The sequence below is a fragment of the Leptidea sinapis genome, chromosome 6 (genome assembly GCF_905404315.1).
Source record: "Leptidea sinapis chromosome 6, ilLepSina1.1, whole genome shotgun sequence".
In the NCBI taxonomy this organism is placed as follows: domain Eukaryota; kingdom Metazoa; phylum Arthropoda; class Insecta; order Lepidoptera; family Pieridae; genus Leptidea; species Leptidea sinapis.
Window position 1 is genome coordinate 15424514 of NC_066270.1, and position 22241 is coordinate 15446754.

Here is a 22241-nt window from a genome sequence, read left to right on the forward strand (position 1 = left end):
CTTTAAAAGGCATAAAAGGCATTTATTTTCTCAAAATTGATTCCTTTAGAATTCTTTTTGATGTCATTTCTTATACTGCTAGATACTACTACCGCTTCGGAAACAAATGACGCTCTGAGAGAGAAGATGCGGCGCAAGAAACTCTCCCAGCATTCTTTTTTTTGCGCTCTTTTCAATAAAAATATACAATATTGTTCAGTCATTTCTATCGCTATAAAATAATCACAATCTAGTCCCAGGCTGTCCGATCATTTAGATATTCAGCAGTGGAGTAATAGGATTTACGACAGAGCCATTTTTTTTTATAAAACATTTAAATTTATTTATAGATAATGCCTGAACAGTGGCTGGGACTTTATTGTAGAAGTGTATACATTTACCCTTAAAGTTATTATGTATCTAATGAAGCCTACTAGAATTAGTTACAAGCAATCCCTTATTTCTAGTGTTATAATAATGAAAATCACTATTAAGAGCAAAAAGGTGACGATTTTTGTGAATATATATTAAATTTTCATAAATTGGAAGGTCGTAAACAGTCAGCCACACTTGTTATTACCTTCTTAGTATTTTGAATATTTAACCACTAACTAAAGCACACATTGAATATAAATTGTTTACGCATATCGGGGTATCCGGTCGTCTATACGATAGTTTATGGTCTGCGATTCCTGACTGTGACTACGCCCGAATGATTAGCAGAGAGAGATTAGCAGAGAAATTTTATGACAACTACGATTGATACCTTTCAAGAGCATAGAAATCTAAATAAGAAGGTGAAAGAAATGTTGAGTGTTGGTAGATTACATTGCTGCGTCCGCTTCCAGCGTTACCGATTTTGAGTAAGTTGTGCAGCAGTGGTGTACAAATTATGAGATAATTACGAGTCAACTAAGAATTTCATAATGAAATATTGCCATTTAAAAAAAACTGGACAAGTGCGAGAAGGAAGGAGGAGTTATTCATCCTTCGATGAGGAAAACTATTTAATATAATATATCAGAAAAATAATTTTAAATCTGTTTAATACCCCAGATGACACGGTTAACTCAATTCAAAATAATAAATTCCGCCAACAAGGTATACACTAATATAATCACAGTATAATACAAAAACAATAACCTTCATATGGTAAGTGATGCCTCAATTATAGGCGAAAATGACATGCTATTCAATTCAATTAAGCCACAAAATAAAATAAGAACTATGATATATTATATACCTACGAATATGATATTAATATAAATGTTAACACAAAAATAGATTGAGGTCAACCGTTTTTATATATATTTTTAAATTTATGTAAATTGATCGTAACTATCGGTTAATTCAAAATTATTTTTTTTTTTTCGTTTTGTGGTACGGAACTCTAAAAACCAACGTATGAAATGTAATATTTTTGATTTATATAGTTGCCGTGGATGAGTTTCCGCTGTTAGAAATACTTTTTTTTACACCTGCTGCTCCGATTAATACTAAATCACTTCTGACTCGCTGGTGGTGTATAAGCCACCTATGAGGTGACATGCTTAAACGCAGCTATGTTTTATTTTGATTTCTATGGTCAAAAGTAAATGGTCAATATTAAATTTCGTTTATTTCAAAGATTACATAAACATTTTTAGTGGTTGAGACTTCCCGGTAAGTTGTCTTAGGACACTTGTATTGGGAATATCTCGCAACTTCCTTAGCAGATACATTTTATTTAGTAAACAATATAGAAATAAACAGAAATGATTGAAAACCAAATTTTTCAATTTACAATTAATTGAGTGTGTGTGTGTGTGTGTGAGTGAGTGAGTGAGTGTGTGGATGTGGGTTTGAATTGGTCCTTTGATTGGGTCCATCTATACAATGCGTGTGTTTATCATGTCAGTCAGCATATTGTAGACTTTATATAAGATTTCATTCTACATTCATGTCATTACTGGATGGAACAACCAGCCAGTCTACCTGATAACATAATAATATTGATATAATATAATATTTTGAAATAGAAATTGAAATATATTTAATTACCATAGGGAGTGACAATAACATAACATATTGTAACAACACTTGATAAACATCATGAAGCTACATCAGTTCATAAAGGGGCTTTGACATGGGGAGAAGAACTGATAAGAAACCCTTTGCCCTGTGCTGCCCTGGGGCGTAAAAAGAATAGGGTAGCCCCAGGTCCAAGGGTGTCGTAAGAGGCGACTACGGGCTTTTTGAAAGTGAGAGAGTCACGCTGCCGTCTTATGACGTCAGCACAATCGGGCCAGACTCCGGGTTACTTACCACACTCGCACAGAATACCGGCGTGAAGTAGCGGCCTAGTGCCGCTATGTTTCGCATAGGTTAGTGTCGAGGACCAGAGGCCATCCCCCCCCCCCCGCGTCCTCCCCCCGTATATGAGAGCGGTATTGAAAGAGAAACTACCCCTACTACCGGATCTTGTAGAGCCGGAGAATCCCTCCCCGAGCATTCGCGCTCGGGCTGCCCCTCGTATTATGGGGAGGGCACAGTACCGCGTATGTCACAGGACAAACAGGGCAGCAACACCACGGCACCCCGCTCCACGCTTAAAGTGGACTTTTGTAACATCCGGGGAATTCACTCCAACTTAAACGCCGTCCACCACCACCTTGAGACGGCGCAGCCGGCCTTGTGTTTCCTTACGGAGACTTAGATATCTCGACCTAGCGATACGTCATATTTAACGTACCCCGGGTACAAAATTGAGCATAATTTCATGCCTCATGCCGGGGTATGTGTGTACGTTAGGGAGGATATCTGCTGTCGCCGTCTCGGCAATTTTGAGGGTAGGGACCTGTCTACTCTCTGGCTCCGCGTAGATTTAGAGCACCGCGTCCGCATCTATGCGTGTGTCTACAGGTCCCATAGTGGTAACGCAGAAACGGATCACCTCATGGGCTGCGTTCAAGCGGCATTTGATGACGTGCTTGCTCAGATCCCCTCCGCTGAAATCGTAGTCTTGGGTGATTTCAACGGGTACAATGCCGAATGGCTTGGATCACGTACTACAGACTACGCAGTGCGATCTGTGCATAATTTTGCATTGGCGTATGGTCTGTCCCAATTGGTTGAGTCGCCAACGCGGCTCCCGGATGTGGATAGCCACATGCCGTCCTTATTGGATCTTCTGCTGACTACACATCCCGATGGTTACCAGGTCTCTGTCGACGCCCCTCTCGGAACGTCCGACCATTGCCTGGTCAGGAGGGTAGTGCCTATCCGACGCTAACGTCGCAGACCACCAGCGACCCGCCGCGTTTGGTACTACAAGTCAGCAGATTGGGATAGGATACGTTCCTTTTTTGCATCCTACCCTTGGGGCAGGGTTTGTTTCCCTTCGGATGATCCTAGTGCCTGCGCCGTTGCAGTAGCCGATGTGATACTGCAGGGCATGGATATTTTTATACCAAGCTCTGTAGTACCGATCGGTGGCAGATTACAGCCCTGGTTCGATGCGTCAGTTAAAGCTGTTAAAGTTAAAGATGGGTTGCGGCGCTGGGCTCAAAGGATCCGAACTGCAAAGTTCTGAAGAGGAAATATAACCGTGCCTCCAGATTTTTTAAGCGGCAAATTGCCCGTGCGAAATCGAAGCACGTCGTCAAAATTGGCGAGCAGCTTTCCAGCTACCCGACCGGGAGACGCAAGTTCTGGTCGTTGTTGAAAGCTGCTCTTGGTAACTTCAACCAGCCGTCCATGCCGCCATTGCACATGAGGAATGACACCCTGGCCCATACGGCAAAAGAGAAAGCCGATCTCCTGTGCACTCTTTTTGCCTTCAACTCGACTCTTGACGACAACGGAAAAACACCGCCGACCATCCCGCGGTGTCAGAGCTCCATGCCTGAAGTACAGTTCCGACAGAAGACTGTTAGGCGACAGGCGTTTTCGTTGGACGTCAGGAAGTCGAGCGGGCCGGATGGCATTTCTCCAATCGTGTTTAGAACGTGTGCCCCTGAGTTGACGCCGGTGCTAACGCGTTGATTCCGGCACTCTTATTCAAAAGGCGTAGTTTCATGGAAGTCAGCCCTTGTCCATCCGATCCCAAAAAAAGGAGACAGCTCGGATCCGGCAAACTACAGGCCTATTGCTATTACCTCCCTACTCTCCAAAATCATGGAGAGCATAATTAACCGCCAGCTCTTGGTATACCTTGAGGGTCACCAGTTGATCAACGACCGGCAGAACGGCTTTCGCCATGGTCGGTCGACTGGCGATCTTCTGGTATACCTAACACATAGATGGGCGGCGGCTATTGAAAGCAAGGGGGAAGGCCTGGCAGTTGGTCTGGATATAGCGAAGGCCTTTGATCGTGTATGGCACAATGCGCCCAAATGATGGAAGTTTAGCTAGGAAGCTAAACTTCCATCATTTGGGCTTCCCGAGAGCTTATGCAAGTGGACCTCCAGCTTCCTCACTGGGCGCAGCATACAGGTCGTTGTCGGCGGTTATTGCTCGAATCCCAAGCTCGTGAACGCTGGAGTGCCCCAAGGCTGTGTGCTATCTCCCACGCTGTTTCTTCTACATATCAATAATATGTTGGACACCGCCAACATGCATTGCTATGCAGACGACAGCACTGGTGATGCCGTATACACGGGCCATGCAGGTCTCTCTCGGGAAAACGTCGAGCAGTGCCGGGAGAAACTTGTGTCTTCTATCGAGTCCTCTCTCGAGAAGGTCGCGGAATGGGGTAAGTTGAACCTTGTCCAATTTAACCCCCAGAAGACTCAAGTTTGCGCGTTTACCACTAAAAAACCCCATTTGCCGTATCACTGCTCTTTGAGAACACTTCCCTTAAAGCCTCGCCTAGTATCGGAATACTGGGTCTCGAAATCTCGAGCGATTGCCAATCCCGTGGCCATCTGGAGGGCAAAGCCAAATTGGCTTCGAAGAAGCTGGGCGTCATCAATAGAGCACGGCAATACTTCAAGCCGGCCCACATTCTAGCGCTCTACTACACTTGGCGTTGCGTAGAGACGTCGCTTTATTGTGTGTCTTCTACCGCATTTATCACGGGGAGTGTTCCGAAGAGCTGTTCAACCTGATTCCTGCCGCCGAATTTCTCCTTAGCACGACACGCCACAAGTTACGATATCATCCCCACCATCTGGATTTGTGGCGATCCTCCACAGTGCGGTTTTCAAGGAGCTTTCTTCCACGCACTACGAAGCTGTGGAATGAGCTTCCTGGTGCGGTGTTTCCGGGACGATACGACATGGGTACCTTCAAGAAAAGCGCGTACACCTTCCTTAAAGGCCGGCAACGCTCCTGTGATTCCTCTGGTGTTGCAAGAGAGTGTGGGCGGCGGTGATCACTTAACACCAGGTGACCCGTACGCTCGTTTGTCCTCCTATTCCATAAAAAAAAAAACTACCAGCCCATCTTTTAAATCATATAACAACTTAGCCTACTACTAATATTAATATTAAATTATACAATTTTAGGTGGCCTGTGCAGAACCAGTTAAGAACAATGCATCATTATCCTCTATATAATCTATACCTACCATATCAATATTAATTATTTAACAATATAATAGGACCCAAGAGGCAGAAATAAGATGAAATACTTTCAAAGAAATTTTTGCTTAGCAAGTTTCTTTAGAATAATTTTTGCTATATAGCTCGTATCAGGCGTTATAATTATGTATTTTTTCGGCTTCTTCACATGTTTCAATTGACCACGACGTGAAGTGACGCTTCTGTTTTTGTCGATATGTCGTGTCACATTTTGTAAGAAAAAGAACAAAAAACAACTTAGCGAAATTCAGCGAAACCTTGTGCATTGTGTCCAGAACGATACGACATGGATACCTTAAAAAAAATCGAGTACACTTTTTTAAACGCTCTAGTGATTCCTCTGGTATTGCAGGAGAATTTGTCCCCTGGTGTTAAGTGATCACCGCCCGTACGCTCGTTTGTCCTCTCTTCCATAAAATAATAACCCTCAAGAAAAAAAAACTAATTAAATCATTTCTATTAAGTACCTTCTTAATTATATCTCAATCACTAATTAATATGGGCTCTATTAAAATAAAAATAAATATAATATGGATAATCGTATAGACTTGTAGTAGATGATGGTTTGGCAACACTTTGTTGTTAAATAGAGCAAGGGCGAGAAATTTTATAAAATAATTTAGTACCAAATATAATAATTAAGGCTCTCTGGTTCAGTTATCAAACATGTCAAGTTTTTCATTGTTGCAACTTTATAATTTTCTTAAAGGTAAATATAATAAAATAACTTTAAGTATTAATGTCGACTTACATGTGGTTGATGTTACCACATTTAAATAATATATTCAATTCAACGCGTGCTTAGAATACAGTTGGGTTAATATAACAGGTAACGGGTATTCCAGTGCCTACTATTTGAAACTGTCAACTTGTATTGAATTGGTTTTACCCACACAATATACCAGCGTATAAACTAATGAAGATTGCCAGAGAGAAGACGTCTCTTACGAAGATACAGATACAAAAGAAAAGCCAGTCGTCAGATTTTCATTGAAAAGTCGTAAACAGCCACGATTGGCATTAGGTCCTTAGGCCGGCTTGCACCAACTAACTTTAGCAACAACAACCATGTTAAAGTACTGGTTAAGCAAAAAAAATTTTTTTTTATGAAAATACGGGATGAGACGAGCAGGACGTTCAGCTGATAGTAATTGATGCGCCTTGCCCATTACAATGCAGTGCCGCTCCGGATTCTTAAAAAGCCCAAAATTTCTGAGCGGCACTATAACTGCGCTCGTCACCTTGAGACATTTCTAGTCTCATTTGCCCAGTAATTTCACTAGCTACGGCACCCTTCAAACCGAAACACAGTAATGCTTACACATTACTGCTTCACGGCAGATATTGGCACCATTGTGGTACCCATAATCTAGCCGGAATCCTATGCAAAGCAGCCCACTGGTTGCTGAGAAATTTCCAACATCGTCATTGATTTTTCTATTTATCAGATAAATTTAAAAAAGATAAACAAATACAATTATTATAAATATTTCAATCTTAATAAAATATTAGAACAGATGTTTTGCTGTAAGACAAATAAACTATTTTATAATCCTCAGTGTGTAAACATCCTATTGAAAGTCAGTCAACACGCTCAGTCAGTGTTTAAGTCTGCGGATAACTCCACGCACCGGTTTTAAGTGAAAATTAAATACATTGCTACGTGCATCAGAAAAATGTCAACTATTATTTTATTTTTAACGGTAAGTACGTTAATGTAAGATGCGAAAAACCGGTTACATTCTTTAATACGTCTACAGTTTATTGCACTTAGCTTTTGCATGCAAAGAATGTTTAACATTGTGGTGTTAACACTATACATTCAAGTGATAACCGCTCAGATTTTTTTCATGCTCAAGAAAATGTTGAATTTTATATTTTAAATCAACTTATAATATTACTAGATGCTTCCCGTGGCTTATGTTGACCCAAATAATATGCATGCAATATAAGAATTTAATCTATTCAGTAGTTTCCGGAAATACATTCACGCAAACAGACAAACTGACAAACAGGCAAAAATTCTATGTACGTTTACTCTAGGTACGTTTATGGATTCGGTGGTGCTTCTAAGAACACACAAGAAGCATTCTATTCAAAAAATATTAATTGCGGTACAGTTTTTATTCCTACTGCTATTATTATTATGATAGATACCTAAAATAACTTTCTGACGGCCGTTCCCAATATTCAGTCTGTCTAAGAGACAAAAATCGATTTTATCTTGAGATAAAAATCGTAACTATCGTTGACTTTTCTGTTCCAATAAACTTATCAGCGGTAACTCACCTTATCCGTACATGATGTCTGTCAATGGGACGACGTATAGCTTACCAGCGATAGAAGTTTGTATGGATATTGCAATTCACGCGTCCCAATATAAGGCGATAAGAATGACTTATCGGGTATATTGGGACAGCTTCAGATTATTGACAGCTAATTACTGACAGAAGAAGGTAGTAATTTATCTCAATCTGTAGGTAGTATATTGGGAACGGCCATAACGCTTGTAATACTCATTTAAATGTTAATGTTAAAATTTAGTTTAAAACAATAACAACACTACATTTTAGTGATAACATAACCTCAGTATTGGCTTATCATTGAAATTGCCCAAAACACGACCATTATTGAAGTTCAAAGTTTAATAATATAAAAATAATTTATTAATTTCTCTTGTCGATTCTCCTGTCTACTCAGTAATAGCCTATTTGACAATATATATATATATATATATATTGTAAGTAAGTACTGTATTGTAAGTTTGAAAGCGAACAGTTGCTTAAAACGTAGTGGATTTCGGCTATCTCCGGTTCATACAAGATTATAGCCGTCATCTGTCAATCTTTCAATGACTGCACGTTTCATACAATCGAGTGAATGGCTTTTTTCTTAGAGTTTCGCAAGACTGCTATTTGATTTCGATCAGTGTTTTGCTATCCATTATTTTTATTACAATCCCAACTTGGATGTCATCCCCACCATCTGGATGTCTGGTGTTGCTTTACTGTGCGGTTTTCATGTATAACCAAACTATGGAATGAGCTTCCTTGTGTAGTGTTTCCAGGACTATACGACATGTGGAAACATAAAAGAAAGTGAAAAGAAGTGAACACAGTATTCTAAAAGCCCGACAGTCGGCAACGCTCCTGTGATTCCTCTAGTGTTGCAAGAGAATGTGGGCGGCGGTGATCATTTAACAACAGATGACCAGTACTCTCGTTTTTACTGAACTGCCTCAAAGTTTTACAAGATAAAAAGTCTTGATTTAATTTAATTTTTATGATGAGCACTAAAAAGAGAGGAACCACGTGCGAAGCATCTTTTCATTGTCATTTTTTTATTTTTATAAATAAAATTATCATTAATGAAAAATATTTTCGCCATGCGAATTAAAAAAAAATGCTTATTTTACATTTAACGATGAATCAATGAAAATTATTTATTGCACTAAACATATTAAATAAAGTTATAATTTGTTTGTTATAGCATAATAATAGTTATTGTAGCACATGTTGGCGACCCTATCACTATTCAGCGATCTCTTCCAGGTAACCTAAATTTGTAGGAGATTTATTATAACTTGACATAAGGCAATAAACAACACTTGTTTAGTGTTATTTAGTGATATATGGATTTATATACACTAACACATATGCACACATATAAATAAAAAGTATATATTGATAATGATAAATAATGAAATTGAGCGTCTAAGCTTTTCTCTGTACGATGGTACGGAACCCTTAGTGTTCTAGTCCACCTCGCACTTCGCAGGTTTCTAATAATTTCGCCAATTTATAAATAGTAGATATTATGGCTTAACAAAATATTATGTTTAATTATAACATGAATTTTAAGTTACGCGCGTAATTACATAATTGACTTTCATAAATTATAATATTTTGCGCCGATACAATTCATTTTCTAAAATAACAATAACATAAGTTATAACTTATATGATACATCTACCATCTGCCAATGAAATTCCTGTAAAATTCCGCTACCAACATGAGCCATAACAACAGATAGACAATAATAAAAAAAACCTGCTAAAATTGTTACGATTTTATTTATGTACATGTCGACGCCAGATTTCCAATCTTTGACTGTATTAAATTTAATTTTATTATTATATCGAGCCGTACATCTAAAACCCATCAAATAACTCAAACATTACTTCGTTTACCTTCTCTGTCAATCATACTTCATCCTTCATCTAACTGTCAAGTAAAATCTTCATTCATTCACTCAATTCTACTTTCACTACTTGCACACGACACCTGAACTACACAAGAAAATATTAAACTATATAATTATAAATAATCCTGTTAAGACAGACGAAATATTTTTAAGAAGATATCAATCTTTCTTTTGTTCATCGCGAACAGTATTTATGTAAAATATGTTACAAACAGACACCTCAATTCTTATCAATATCATAATTTTTTATCTGTATGGATGATCATTGTTATATCAATATCAGCACAAACTTTCCATAAAACGCTTTGTCTTTCAATACTATCTTAAAGTGTGATAGAGAACGCAATATTGACAATACTACTCCAACATTTCATTTGCTGTGGTAATAAAAATAGTGTGCCCTTGAAAACGTGCTCTAAAACGTCGGGTTAGCTAAAATAAATATGAAAATGTAACTTTTACGCAAAAACCAACTTATTTATTACTTTTTATTTATTTAATACACAACAGAATTCGAACAAATACATAATTAGCAAAAAAACTATCAGCTCAATACAAGATAGGCTACAACTTCACGAAGGTGTGCACACAACATGCTTAGCAGAAATAAATAACTATTTAATTAATAATAGCGATTTTAAAACAAGCTTAAGGTAATATTATAAAAGAAAATAGACAGAGTAAATATATATTTGGACAAATAGACGTGAATAATTATGGTAAGGGTATATTTCAAATTCTATAGATAGGGTTATGAAGGACACATTATTATTACAGAACGGAATGGTAAAAGGCGACTCATGACTTGAATTGGGAATTAATACATATAAAAATATATATTAAATGTAAAAACACATTTTACAATTTTATTGTTTTAGTCAAATAAAACCAAAGACTTCATATTGCATGGCATTCATAGTACATATTAATTTTAATGGACCTTGATCTTTGAACACGTGCATGTTTTCTTAGTTGTATATAAATAGTTGCCCATTATATTAATTATTGTCTAGCAATAACTTTAATATGATATAAATCACAGAACAAATGTATGGCTTCATCATTCCAATAACAGTGGCAATACCTACTATTAGAGTAATAACACAATAATATGAAGTACAAGAGAGACGCAACCGTTATTTTTGGGCATTACTACTAGATACTAAACGTCAGTGGGGTCCTTATATTTTTAATTTGTTGTTAAATCTCAGTTCTGCAGCATACGCAGTTAAAAAAATTCGGCAACTTACTGATGAAAATACCGCGAGGCTGTGACATATGGCATTTTACTTTGGGGACATGCTGCTGATGTTAACACTATTGTCACTTTGCAGAAAGGAGATATTTGTGCCATCTATAAATTAGGACCAAGAGTGTCATAAATAAATTTAAGGAAATAAAATATTTGGACTTTGACATAGCGATACATAAACAAAAACTTGTAAATGTAAAAAAATATATAAATTCGTTTAAAAAAAATAGTAACTCTCATAATGTAAATACAAGAAATAGGGATATGCTGGCTGGTCATGTTAGTCGACTTCATAAAGTCACATATTCACTCAGAGGTCCTTGTATACGTTTTTACAATAAGGTCCCTAATGACATACAGAACTTACCTTTAAAAATGAATATTAATCAGTGCTGAAGAAAAAGTTGTATACAAAAGGGTACTAATTAATATATCTGAATATATAGATATTAGTAATCCTTGGTACAACAGAGCTGCTGGGGTGTTACATGTCTGTCTCAGATTGATAAATGTAATTATAGTAAAATAATTCAAATGAATTAAGCAAGCCTAAAGGGTTTGAGCCGTTAATGTATCCTGATGGAAAGAAAGTAATAACTATAATTTATATATAATGTAAATTTAAACAAAATGAAAGCAAAACTCAAATTTTAAGTAAAAGCATTTAGTGAATATTATTCCTTAATATGTAGATGAACATTATTTTTTGTTATTTGGTAGGGTTCTTGTGAGAAGCATCGTCATGCATGCTTAAGCCTTAATGCCACTGCTGGCGGTGACATGGGGCAGGTCAATCCCTTCCCTAAAATATGGTCGAGGGAGGCGATGGTTGGTACATGCGTCTTGCTCGTGAACGGGCCCTACTTGTGGTGACAGGATGATCCTGTAACCGGTCTGCTTCATGTTTTTTTTGTAAATGAAATGATTTGTAAATATAATTGGAAATAAGAACTTGTTTTACCATTCTGTTTTGAAATGAGCAACCTTAGAGTTTCTTCTCTGAGGAAATCTGCCTTCCCAATGAGCTGTATGAAAAAATGACATATTTCAGACTGGCTCGAGTACGCCCACTTGGGCGCATTATTAGTTGACGCAGTTTGCGACTACGCCTGCGGTATCTAGTTGGAGCGCAGCGGAGACCAATCTTTAATCTAAGCATGCTAATTTGTAGTCGATCAACTAAAATTGAATGGTGTCTAAAAATTATTGCACAACACACCACATTTAAATACGCTTCGAATACCTTACTGCAATCAAATTTGTATTTTTGTATTATATTTGTATGTAATATAAAAATATTCAATTCATTAATTTATTTTTATTTTTCCAGACTGTCGCGTATGTTCTGCCGTATTTAAATGCAGCGAATGTTCCCGAAGGTGAGTTTAGTATAATTTATGGCAAAAGTAAAAAGCTTTTAAGAGAATATCTTTAGTAAAAGTAAAGATGCTCTATGGATCCAGTTAGCGTCGGACAGCACCTTGGAAAATCCATTCTCCATCTTTACATAGAAAAGTCGTCATCAGATAGTAGTTATATCTATTATCACCAGCCCCCTAACTTCTTCATAAAAAGAGGAAAAGTAAACTTTATAAACATATATTATTAAAAAGAGCGCAAAAAAAGAATGCTGGGAGAGTTTCTTGCGCCGCTTCTTCTCTCTCAGAGCGCCATTTGTTTCCGAGGCGGTAGTAGTAATCTAGTGTATTAGAAATGACATCAAAAAGAATTCTAAAAATACCTTTTATGCCTTTTATACATCACTTTTAATTCAATACCAGGTAAAAAAGATAGGAATGACGCAAAACGTTAATTGTACTCTACTTATGCGCCATATAATTTCTATTTAATATGATTAGGGTATACAATATCGCAAGATAATTTTAATCCAGGTATTTGGGGGAATGTAATTTAAAGTCCGCTGGATCCAGCACCATAGATATATCCCTCTTAAGTATACTACTACTCTATTCTACTCTTTTCCCACTCTCTGCTCTCCACAATCACGGAGAGTATTTGTAAGTCTCCAGTTGATTAACGTCCGAGAGTATTCTTTGAAAACCGCTCTGTTTAGGACCGCCGCACATCTAGATGGTGGAGATGATATCCTAATTTGTGGCGTGTCGAGCGAGGATGGAATTCCGTGGCAGGAATTAGGTCAAACAGCTCTTCTAAACACTCCACGTGATAAAGTTATTGCTCAAACCCGAAGCTCGTTAATGCTGGAGTGCCCCAAGGCTGTGTGCTATCTCTGACACTGTTTCTTCTACATATAAGTTTTCATGACATACATATATTATGTGTCTAACATATCAATGACATGTTGGACTTGTTGCTCTGGATAAACCTTCGACCGTATTTTCAATCGCTTAGTTGTATGTCTTCTACCGCATTTTTCATGGGGAGTTTTTTGATGAGCTGATATTCAATCTGCTGACGGTCTCATGCCGATGGTCTGTTAGTTACTCTGGATAAAGCGAAGGCCCTCAACAGTATTTTCAGTCGCTTAGCTGTTTGTCTTCTTTCACATTTTTGTCACGAGGAGCTGATGCGGGATCTTTGGTCCTGTACGTTTTTCAAGGACCTTTCTTCCAAGTACTACCCAACTATGGCATTAACTTCCTTGTTTGGTATGTCCATAGCAATACAACATAACTAAGTTTACTTTAAAAACTACCCTGTGATCCCTCTGCTGTGGCAGGAGACGGTGGACGACGGTAAATAATTATCAGGCGACCTTTCTTTTACTTCTAGTACCAAGAATAAACAGACATCCGCAACAACAGGTGTCATGCCACAAAGTAGAATATCATTCCCCCCATCTGGATGTGAGACGTTCCTCCACGGTGCGGTTTTCGAGGAACTTTCTTCCTCGTACAACCAAGCTGTGGAATGAGCTTCCTTATGCGGTATTTCAGGGCGATACGACATGGGTAATTTCAAAAAAGTGTGTGTGTACTTATGTATGCACGCAAGAAGTTATACTTTGGGTAAACGAAGGAAAAAAATCATTAAGGCTAGGGACCAAGCCAACGGCCTTGAGGAATCCATCGGTGCTAGATTACCTCTCTCGCACAAGATCGCCATAGTTTTATTGCAGAATAAGAAGAATTTTTAATTTATTACAAATATAGTACAATTTTCTTTACAAAAATAACAAAACTATGTGACGTTAAATAGTATTCGTAAGCAGTTCATAATTTTTACAGTTTTTATCTAGATTGAATGATAAGCATGGTTCCAACTGTACGAGTTAGAGGTACTTTGGTGTTTTTTTCGCAATGTCTATTAAAAATAGAAATGTAAAAAAAAATGAATTTTCTTCTCATATTCTGTAGACATAATTATTTTTTGTAAAATATTAGTTTTATATAAACCGTTAAGAAATGGTTTCAATTATGCGCTATTTTGGGCGATTTCTCAGGATAGCGGCCTTAAAATGACTTAGTCCCCGTGCTACTCTACGTTTTTAGACAGAACAATTTTGTAAAAATCTCGCAATGATGACTTTGACAATTAATTATTAAATAATGAATACGGCTGAATGCGCTTCAACCCTATGCCTGTCCTTATAATGGACGAAGAAACTAATAGAAATAACGAATGACGCGAACGTCAGAAAATTTTAGGAACCAACTTCAACCTGTTACAGAGATGCGCGCGCATCTTAAAATTTCACGTACAATAAACATTTATAATTAAAGAGCCTGAGGGTGTTCGCTTTTATCCCAGTCCGTGGTGTCATTAAGAAAATCGTTTATGCTATAATAACCTTTCCCACACAAACGTTTTTTAACAATTCTTTTAAATTTCGTAACACATTTGTTTTGTACATTTTCTGGGATCATATTGTAGAAGCATATACATCGCCCAACAAAAGACTTACTAACTCGACCCAACCGAGTAGTAGGCATAACAAGTTTATGTTTGTTCCTCCTGTTAACATTATGAATGTCACAGTTTCTAGAAAATTCCTCAATGTGCTTATGAACACACAAAACATTATCAAAAATGTATTTAGAAGCAACAGTCAAAATGTTTATTGCTTTAAATTTTTCTCTTAAAGATTCTTTAGGACCTAGGTTATAAATCGCGCGAATAGCCCTCTTCTGCAGCACAAAGATAGTATTAATATCGGCCGCACTGCCCTATAACAATATGACATAGGACATAATACTATGAAAATAACTAAAGTATACTAATCTCGCCGTATCTATGTCAGTTAACCGTCTGATTTTCTAAACCGCATATGCTGCAGAACTAAGCCTATTCGCCAATCCTTCAATATGGGGGCCCCACTGCAATTTGGAATCAAGAGTAATGCCAAGAAATATAGCAGATTCCACTGGTTTTACCACCTCTCCATTTAATAAAATATTCGCATCTACATTTTTGACATTTGGCGCGGTGAATTTAATATATTTGGTTTTATGATTATTTAACAATAAGTTAGTTATTGGCGCTAAACCAGTACACGATGTCAGATAGAGCATTGTTTACTTCGTCATATAAAACTTGGCTTCGTTAACTTCAAAAGGCGCGTATAATTTTCTAAACGTTTAGCAATGCTCCCGTAATGTCTCTGTTGTTGCAAGAGAATGTGGGCGGTGGTGATCCATGCGTTCGTTTGTCATCTTCCATAAAAAACATAAAATTTCCCTTGTGGTCCCCATCCATGTTGTTGGTTTGAAAATCCACCAATTATCAGTTAAACGTGATATGCTTAACAGAAAGTAATTCTGAAATATAATTAATAATAATAATGAATCCTTTTACTTGATCAGAGAGCAAAATAATATATGAAGGCCCGATCCAAGAAACTCACGATTATGAGGACATCCCAGAGGCATGTAAAGATCTCACTTACTGCACCATCAGACCGAAGACCTACCCACAAGACAAGTTCAACAAAATGCTTAAGGGTTTTGTAAGTATGGTATTGCTTACCTAAAGCCTTAGGTTATCAACTGAAAAGTAGATCCTGTAGATGAAGCCACAACCTGAGAGTTGAACTAAGCATACAAGATTTTATGAAGATACGTCACTCAAACGGTTAGCTCAGTTGGGAGAGCACTGGCACGGAACGCCATAGGTCGTGGGTTCGAGCCCCGCATCGTTCATAAAATTTTGTTTTCATATTTTATTAGTGCATAACATAATATATTAATTACTGACTACTCCATAAACCTTTGAAACCTACAAAATGATAAATCACTTAAAAGTATGCAAACTGTTATATGTAACAGTGACAGTAGGGAGAATAGAATATAATATTGATAGTAAAATGCAGATTCAGGTATCCATTGACGGATCACATAGAATCTAAATTCTGAACGAGTATAGTGTATATATATTGTTGCATCACTTTACATATTATATTGTAGTTTAAATGATTTGTAAAACGATCAAGATGTACATGTTGATTTAAAAGAGTGGTAATGGGTTTCTTGTCAATAAAGCTCAACCCCTTCCGAAAGAAAAAAAAAAGGAAAATTTTGACATTCTTAAATGTCATCTCCTTGACCTACATCAATATAAATTTTAATTTGATTTAATTTTGATTGAATAACCTTCGTAGTACCTTATCTTAAATTAGACATCATATCAAGAAAATAGCAATCGATATTAAGCAGAAATTCCATTTGAATATTATATCAATTTTTTTTATTAATATTTAGAAAGGAATGGCTCAACCATCTCTGGTGCCCAACATTGGCAACCGTCACGGGGACCCAAGCGAGACAGGTGGTTGCGAGAGTAGAGTAACTGTAAGTATTTTTATACATTTTTACTACCTGTTAAGGAGTGATGGCTTGTCCATTCAAATCATGATGAGCAGGTCGTGGTAGCAGTTCGATCAATTATCACGAGTTAAAGAAATGAAATAAATAATCCTATTCTCAATTATTATTATTAGAAATTAATCAGTACCCAATTTATGTTTGTGTCTTGTGGAATCTGAATGAAAACGCTGCCTAATAGACGCGCAGGCAGAGTTTTGCTTTAGTCAGTTTTTGAGCGAGATTGTGAGTCTGTATGTTATTGTGCGTTATTGGATAGAGGTGAAAGTTTCATCAACGCGAGGTTTATAATATTAAATAAAATTAATATTTTATTTATTAGGGTTTAAAGTTTGAAATTGTCGATTTGTACTGAAAAATTTAAATTCAATTATTTTTAATTTATCATAATAATTACCATTATTATCCTTACATTGCTGCCATCTAATAGGAAGGTCATTTATGCCTTTGCGATAGAACTGTGGTGATCTAGATTGGACAAACTGTGTGAAAGCATTTTGTACTGCCATCTGAGATGGAAACTTTTTATCACGTAGAGAATTGTCCAAATCACAAAAAAATGGTAGTCCGTTGGAGCAAGGTCTGGCGAATACGGAGGGTGACGAATGGTTTCTAATTGCAGTTCCTGTAGAGCTAAAACGGTTTCTCGTGCTGTATGAGGTCTCGCGTAATCATGGAGTAATAATTGTGAAGATCCATTCATGAGTCAGGGCTGTTTGACTGCTAGTTTTGCTATCTTTGTTTGGAGTTCGCCACAGTAGAAATCTGCTGTTATTGCTAGACCAGATCGGAGAAAGCTATAGTGAAAACACCCTGCTGAGACCACCAGACGATTGCCATTACCTTTTTATTGGTAAGCTTTGCTTTAGGACACTCTTGTGGCATTTGACATGGGGTCAGCAAAGAATGCATTCGCTTACGGTTATCGCAAAGAATCAACTTTTCTCCATTCCTTCATTTCTGTATCTATTTAACAAGGCAACACAAGTTTCAACACGCGTTTCTTTTTGCAGATCAGTCAAATCATCAAGCACACGTTTTTCATATTTGTTTATTTTATTGATTTGACGCAAATGAGTCAATATTGTTGGTATGGTAACCTTAAACCATGCCGCTAATTCCTGGGTAGTTTGGCTCGGATCAGCTTCCACCTGTGTACATCACGGAAGCGTTTAAACCAAAATTCAGTTCATAAGCAACCCCTCTCCAAACGCAACATTGATATTGCGAGCTGTTTCTGCCCAGAACTAACGGTTCTGCGTTCCGACGCATTTTTGAATACGAGTTCCGACTCGTATTCAAAAACCACTCCAATTTTCGAAGTATCCATCTTTCTTGTTTAAGATGAGTAAAAAAATAACTGAAAGTCGACAGTCAAATGTTGCATATTTTTTAAAATGTGAACTACATGGGTACCATGTGAAATAAGTTTCCCTCAAAAATCCAAAACCATGAAGGTTCTATGTCAATTCGAAGTAACTATTATAATAAAATGGTATTATTTTACTTTAAACCCTATTATAATCACCGAGAGAGTCTACATTAGTCGACTTAAGCCAACTTAACTCAAACGAGCGTGACGACTCAGTCTTATTCAAAAATTATGAAATAAAGTGCTCATTAAGTCTGGAAAAGTATTCACTTCAAAAACATCATCAAGCACTTGACCAGGTCAGTTTGCTAGTTGGATGATTTTATCGCGCTAACCTGAGATTTGCTTTTAGTTCGAGCCGTTGTACACAGTACGAGACAAGCGAGATGACAGATGGAGGACGGTAGTGCAAGCACCGGATCATGACTATGTCCAGAAGGTGCGCTTAGAAACTTGCACGTAAGTATCCCTATTACTATATGTATTCCTATGCAGACGACAGCACTGGTGATGCCGTATACACGGGCCTTGCAGGTCGGAAGTGAGTGCCGGAAGATACTTGTGTCCACTTGTTCTATCGAGTCCTCTCTTGAGAAGGTCACGTAATTTAACCCCCAGAAGACTCAAGTTTCCACGTTTTCCACTAAAAAAAATCGTTTCTCATATCACCGCTCTTCAAGAACACTTCCCTTAATGCCTCGCCTAATACTGAACCTCGCAATTTCGATTGCCAATTCAGCGGGCATCTAGAAGGCAAAGCCAAATTGGCTGCGAAGAAACTAGCTGTTGTCATAACTAGGTGTTATAATGGAGTATTACTGTCATCTATGGTCTAACGCACTAGGTACCAACCCCAGTTGATACGAGCTGATGCTCGAACCATTTCACTGCGTGCAACGCAGAGCTGCTCGAACTGTCGGGGATCTAGTGCTCTGTGAACGGCTAGATAACTTAGCGTTGCGTAGAGACGTCGCTGCATTGTGTGTCTTCTACCGCATTTATCACGGGGAGTGTTCCGAAAAGCAAATTAGGATATCATCCCCACCACCATTGGATGTGTGTCGTTCCTCCACAGTGCGGTTTTCAAGGAAATTTTCCACGTACAACCAAGCTGTGGAATATTACTAAAAATGAGACTCTATAAAATTAATGCAGGTATCATTGTAAATTGTACTACTCCAACAACATTTTTATTTAATTGCCATAATTGCATTATAAAAATCGTTCCAAAAGTTCTATACATTATTGATGTCAGAATGGGGCAAAATTTACTTCAGCTCACAGTTCAGAAACACTTTGTATAAGAAAATCTTGGAATAAAAAGCAAGAAATAACAACCAATCGCAATGACTGGATACAAATATTTTATTTTTTCTTATGGTAGCGGCCCAGACTTAGAATAAACTACCGAATTAGTTTAGGTGTGTCATTGGCATATTATATGGCAATTCAGCTGTTCAGCTTAAGTCACTCCTACTAAATCAAGCCTTCTCCAAATATATCCAGAGAAAATGTAGACTGTCGTCTACCGATTCCTCTTTTAGGAAGGTCGCGGGAACTTTGTCCAATGTAACCCCCAGAAGACTTTTTTTCAACCCCAATTGGCGTATGACCGCTCTGCGAGAACAGTTACCTTAATGCCTCGTCTAGTATCGTAATATTGGGTCTCGAAACCTCGAGCGGTACTTCTTTGCTTCGGTATTGTTACTAGAACACACAGAAATATTATTTAAGCAATATTCTACGTACAGTTATCACTTTGGTATAATTTTATTATGCATATCTATAGATAATATTTAAATTATATGTATTATAAATAATAAACTGTTTTCAGGGAACCTAAAGCTGAATGTTTCAAGCCATTCTTGCCTGTGTTTGATTACGTCACATTTTGCAATCAAGAAATAAATACATGGGAGGTATTGGTGTCTAAAGGCGATAATGAAACCGAACTATTCAGAGCAGATATTCCCGTTTGCTGTTCTTGCCAGTACAAGCAATTAGAATTAGGGGATAGATTTGGTAGAAATAGACGCAAATAAAATATATTGAGAGAAGATTATGAAAAAAATAGTAGAGAAACGTCTACAATGCGAAAAGAGGCGCATAATAATTATGTATTTTCTAAAGCTTGTTGGCACCTTTTCAAAGACGTTTTACAGAACTCCGGGCGAAAACGAAGGATTATAATATTTAGTAAATATAATATTAAATAGTAAATGGATATCGCTATTTGAATAAATTAATCATAATTTTTTTTATGTAATATTATAGTCTTCGCATTTTCATTACTAAGTATTTGATAGTGATGATTTGTGGAATAATTTGATCTAATATCAAGATTAATATATGTTCTTGGAATACTTAGCTTTCAAATGTTCTGAGTGTTTACGACATCAAACTACTATACTTTACTCAATTTTACCTCTTGCTTGCTCAGTGAGAGAGTCAAAAGGAGCAGAGCTTCAATGTCCTGGTGGGCGTCATAGCCCCGGTTAGCAGTATGGTGGTATTTTGCAGGATATTTTGCCTGTCTGAAGTTTTCTGGCTGACATCTATGGGAGAAGCGAATTGCAAGGAAAGAATGTGGTTACCTTTCCACAGCTGAAAATTCTAGCTTGGAGCCATTCCAATTTTTTTTTTGCCTAGAGCTCCAGTTTTATGTGGTCCTTTTTTGGTGAACGGTAAATGAGAGTTTTGTTTAAGCCTCTGACGATTACAAGTGTGTCGACTGTGTACTTCAGTGCATCCATTCTAAGGTCTTCCCGCTTCTGGATTCCCAGCGTTTTGGTCTTTAGTGAATTGCGACAGTTTTGGTTCAAACTTTTCAAAGCTAGATCCTATACGTATTATTTTCTAATTATTAAAATAATTGCATTTATATTATTATTGATATAAGAACTACTGAGACTCTTTTAAATGGGGTATAAATAATTTTGTTGCATTTATCTGCAAAGGACTATATCTGTTGATTGAAGCTATTATTTCCTGGAATCTCAATGTTCCCTCTGTTCTGAGGATATTTTTTATGACAATAAGGGACGAGACGAGGAAGACGTTCAGCTGATGGCAATTGATACGCCGTGCAGATTAAAATGCAGTGCTGCTCAGGATTCTTTAAAAAACCATAGAAATCAACCTTGAGACATAAGGTGTTAAGTCTCATTTGCCCAGTAATTTCACTAGCTACGGCGCCCTTCAGACCGAAACACAATAATGCTTACATATTACTGCTTTACGGCAAAAGGTGCCGTTGTGGTACCTATAATCTAGCTCGCATCCTTTGCAAAGGAGCCTCCTACTGGTTAATGCCCTTAGTTGCCTATTACGACATCCTTGGGTCTGCGACCACCCTATTTTTTATGCCCTGGGGAGACAAAGGCTCAAATAATTCAAGCTCTAAGGTTTCTGAAGCTGCTTCTAATCAGTGGCTCGATCAAGTGTGTAGTTATACCGGCACTACCCTGTGCAGGATTGGCCTTCGATTGTGGCCAGAATGATAGATCCGTTCTCAGAGAATAAGCCTTTAAAATTATAGGATGTGTTAGTTTTTCATATTTATTATACTGTTTGGAATGATATATTTATTATTGAAGTGATAACCTCTTATAGCAGGCTAAGCCACTTCGTAACGTAACGCGTTACGGCGCCAGTCTATCTGTCTCTCTCGCATACAGCAGCGGTAGGCAGGCTGCTCCTCTCTCACTCCAACAGTTGTTACTTTTATATGATTAAATAATGATACTAATAATGTACATACACTAAATTCTAATATATATATTCAAGAATTGTAACTAAGAATAAAATATCTTTTATAATCAATAAGAGTTTTTATTAATAAATAACCTATCCTTACATTATCATATTAATAAACATAATTATAATAATGCTACATAAAATTTAATAATAACCTAGGCTTTTCTCAAGTTAAACGATTTAAGTTATCACTTCTGTCGGCAAATTAATAATATAATATTAAATACATTTCTATGACAAACATTGCCTTGATCAACATTCATGATTACCTCCACACAAAGGAACTCTTAATCTGTCAACAGTACAGATATGAAATT

At 37.2% G+C, this 22241-nt stretch overlaps 1 protein-coding gene across 1 annotated transcript; it reads left to right on the plus strand.

Moving 5' to 3' along the window:
- Window positions 1-7145: 7145 nt before the first annotated feature.
- On the plus strand, window positions 7146-21993 carry LOC126964845 (uncharacterized). Its single transcript, XM_050808165.1, has 6 exons — window positions 7146-7243; window positions 12326-12374; window positions 15780-15922; window positions 16674-16763; window positions 18521-18627; window positions 20003-21993. The coding sequence occupies exons 1-6, from the start codon at window positions 7217-7219 to the stop codon at window positions 20208-20210; spliced, it is 624 nt and encodes a 207-aa protein (XP_050664122.1). The 5' UTR covers window positions 7146-7216; the 3' UTR covers window positions 20211-21993.
- The last annotated feature ends 248 nt before the right edge of the window (window positions 21994-22241 follow it).

Excerpts from the sequence above, each read along its gene's own strand:
- LOC126964845 (XM_050808165.1), top strand. The coding sequence starts at position 7,217 with ATGTCAACTATTATTTTATTTTTAACG. Across the intron at positions 16,764-18,520 it reads GTTGCGAGAGTAGAGTAACT|TTCGAGCCGTTGTACACAGT; the intron begins GTAAGTATTTTT and ends ATTTGCTTTTAG. Across the intron at positions 18,628-20,002 it reads GTGCGCTTAGAAACTTGCAC|GGAACCTAAAGCTGAATGTT; the intron begins GTAAGTATCCCT and ends AACTGTTTTCAG.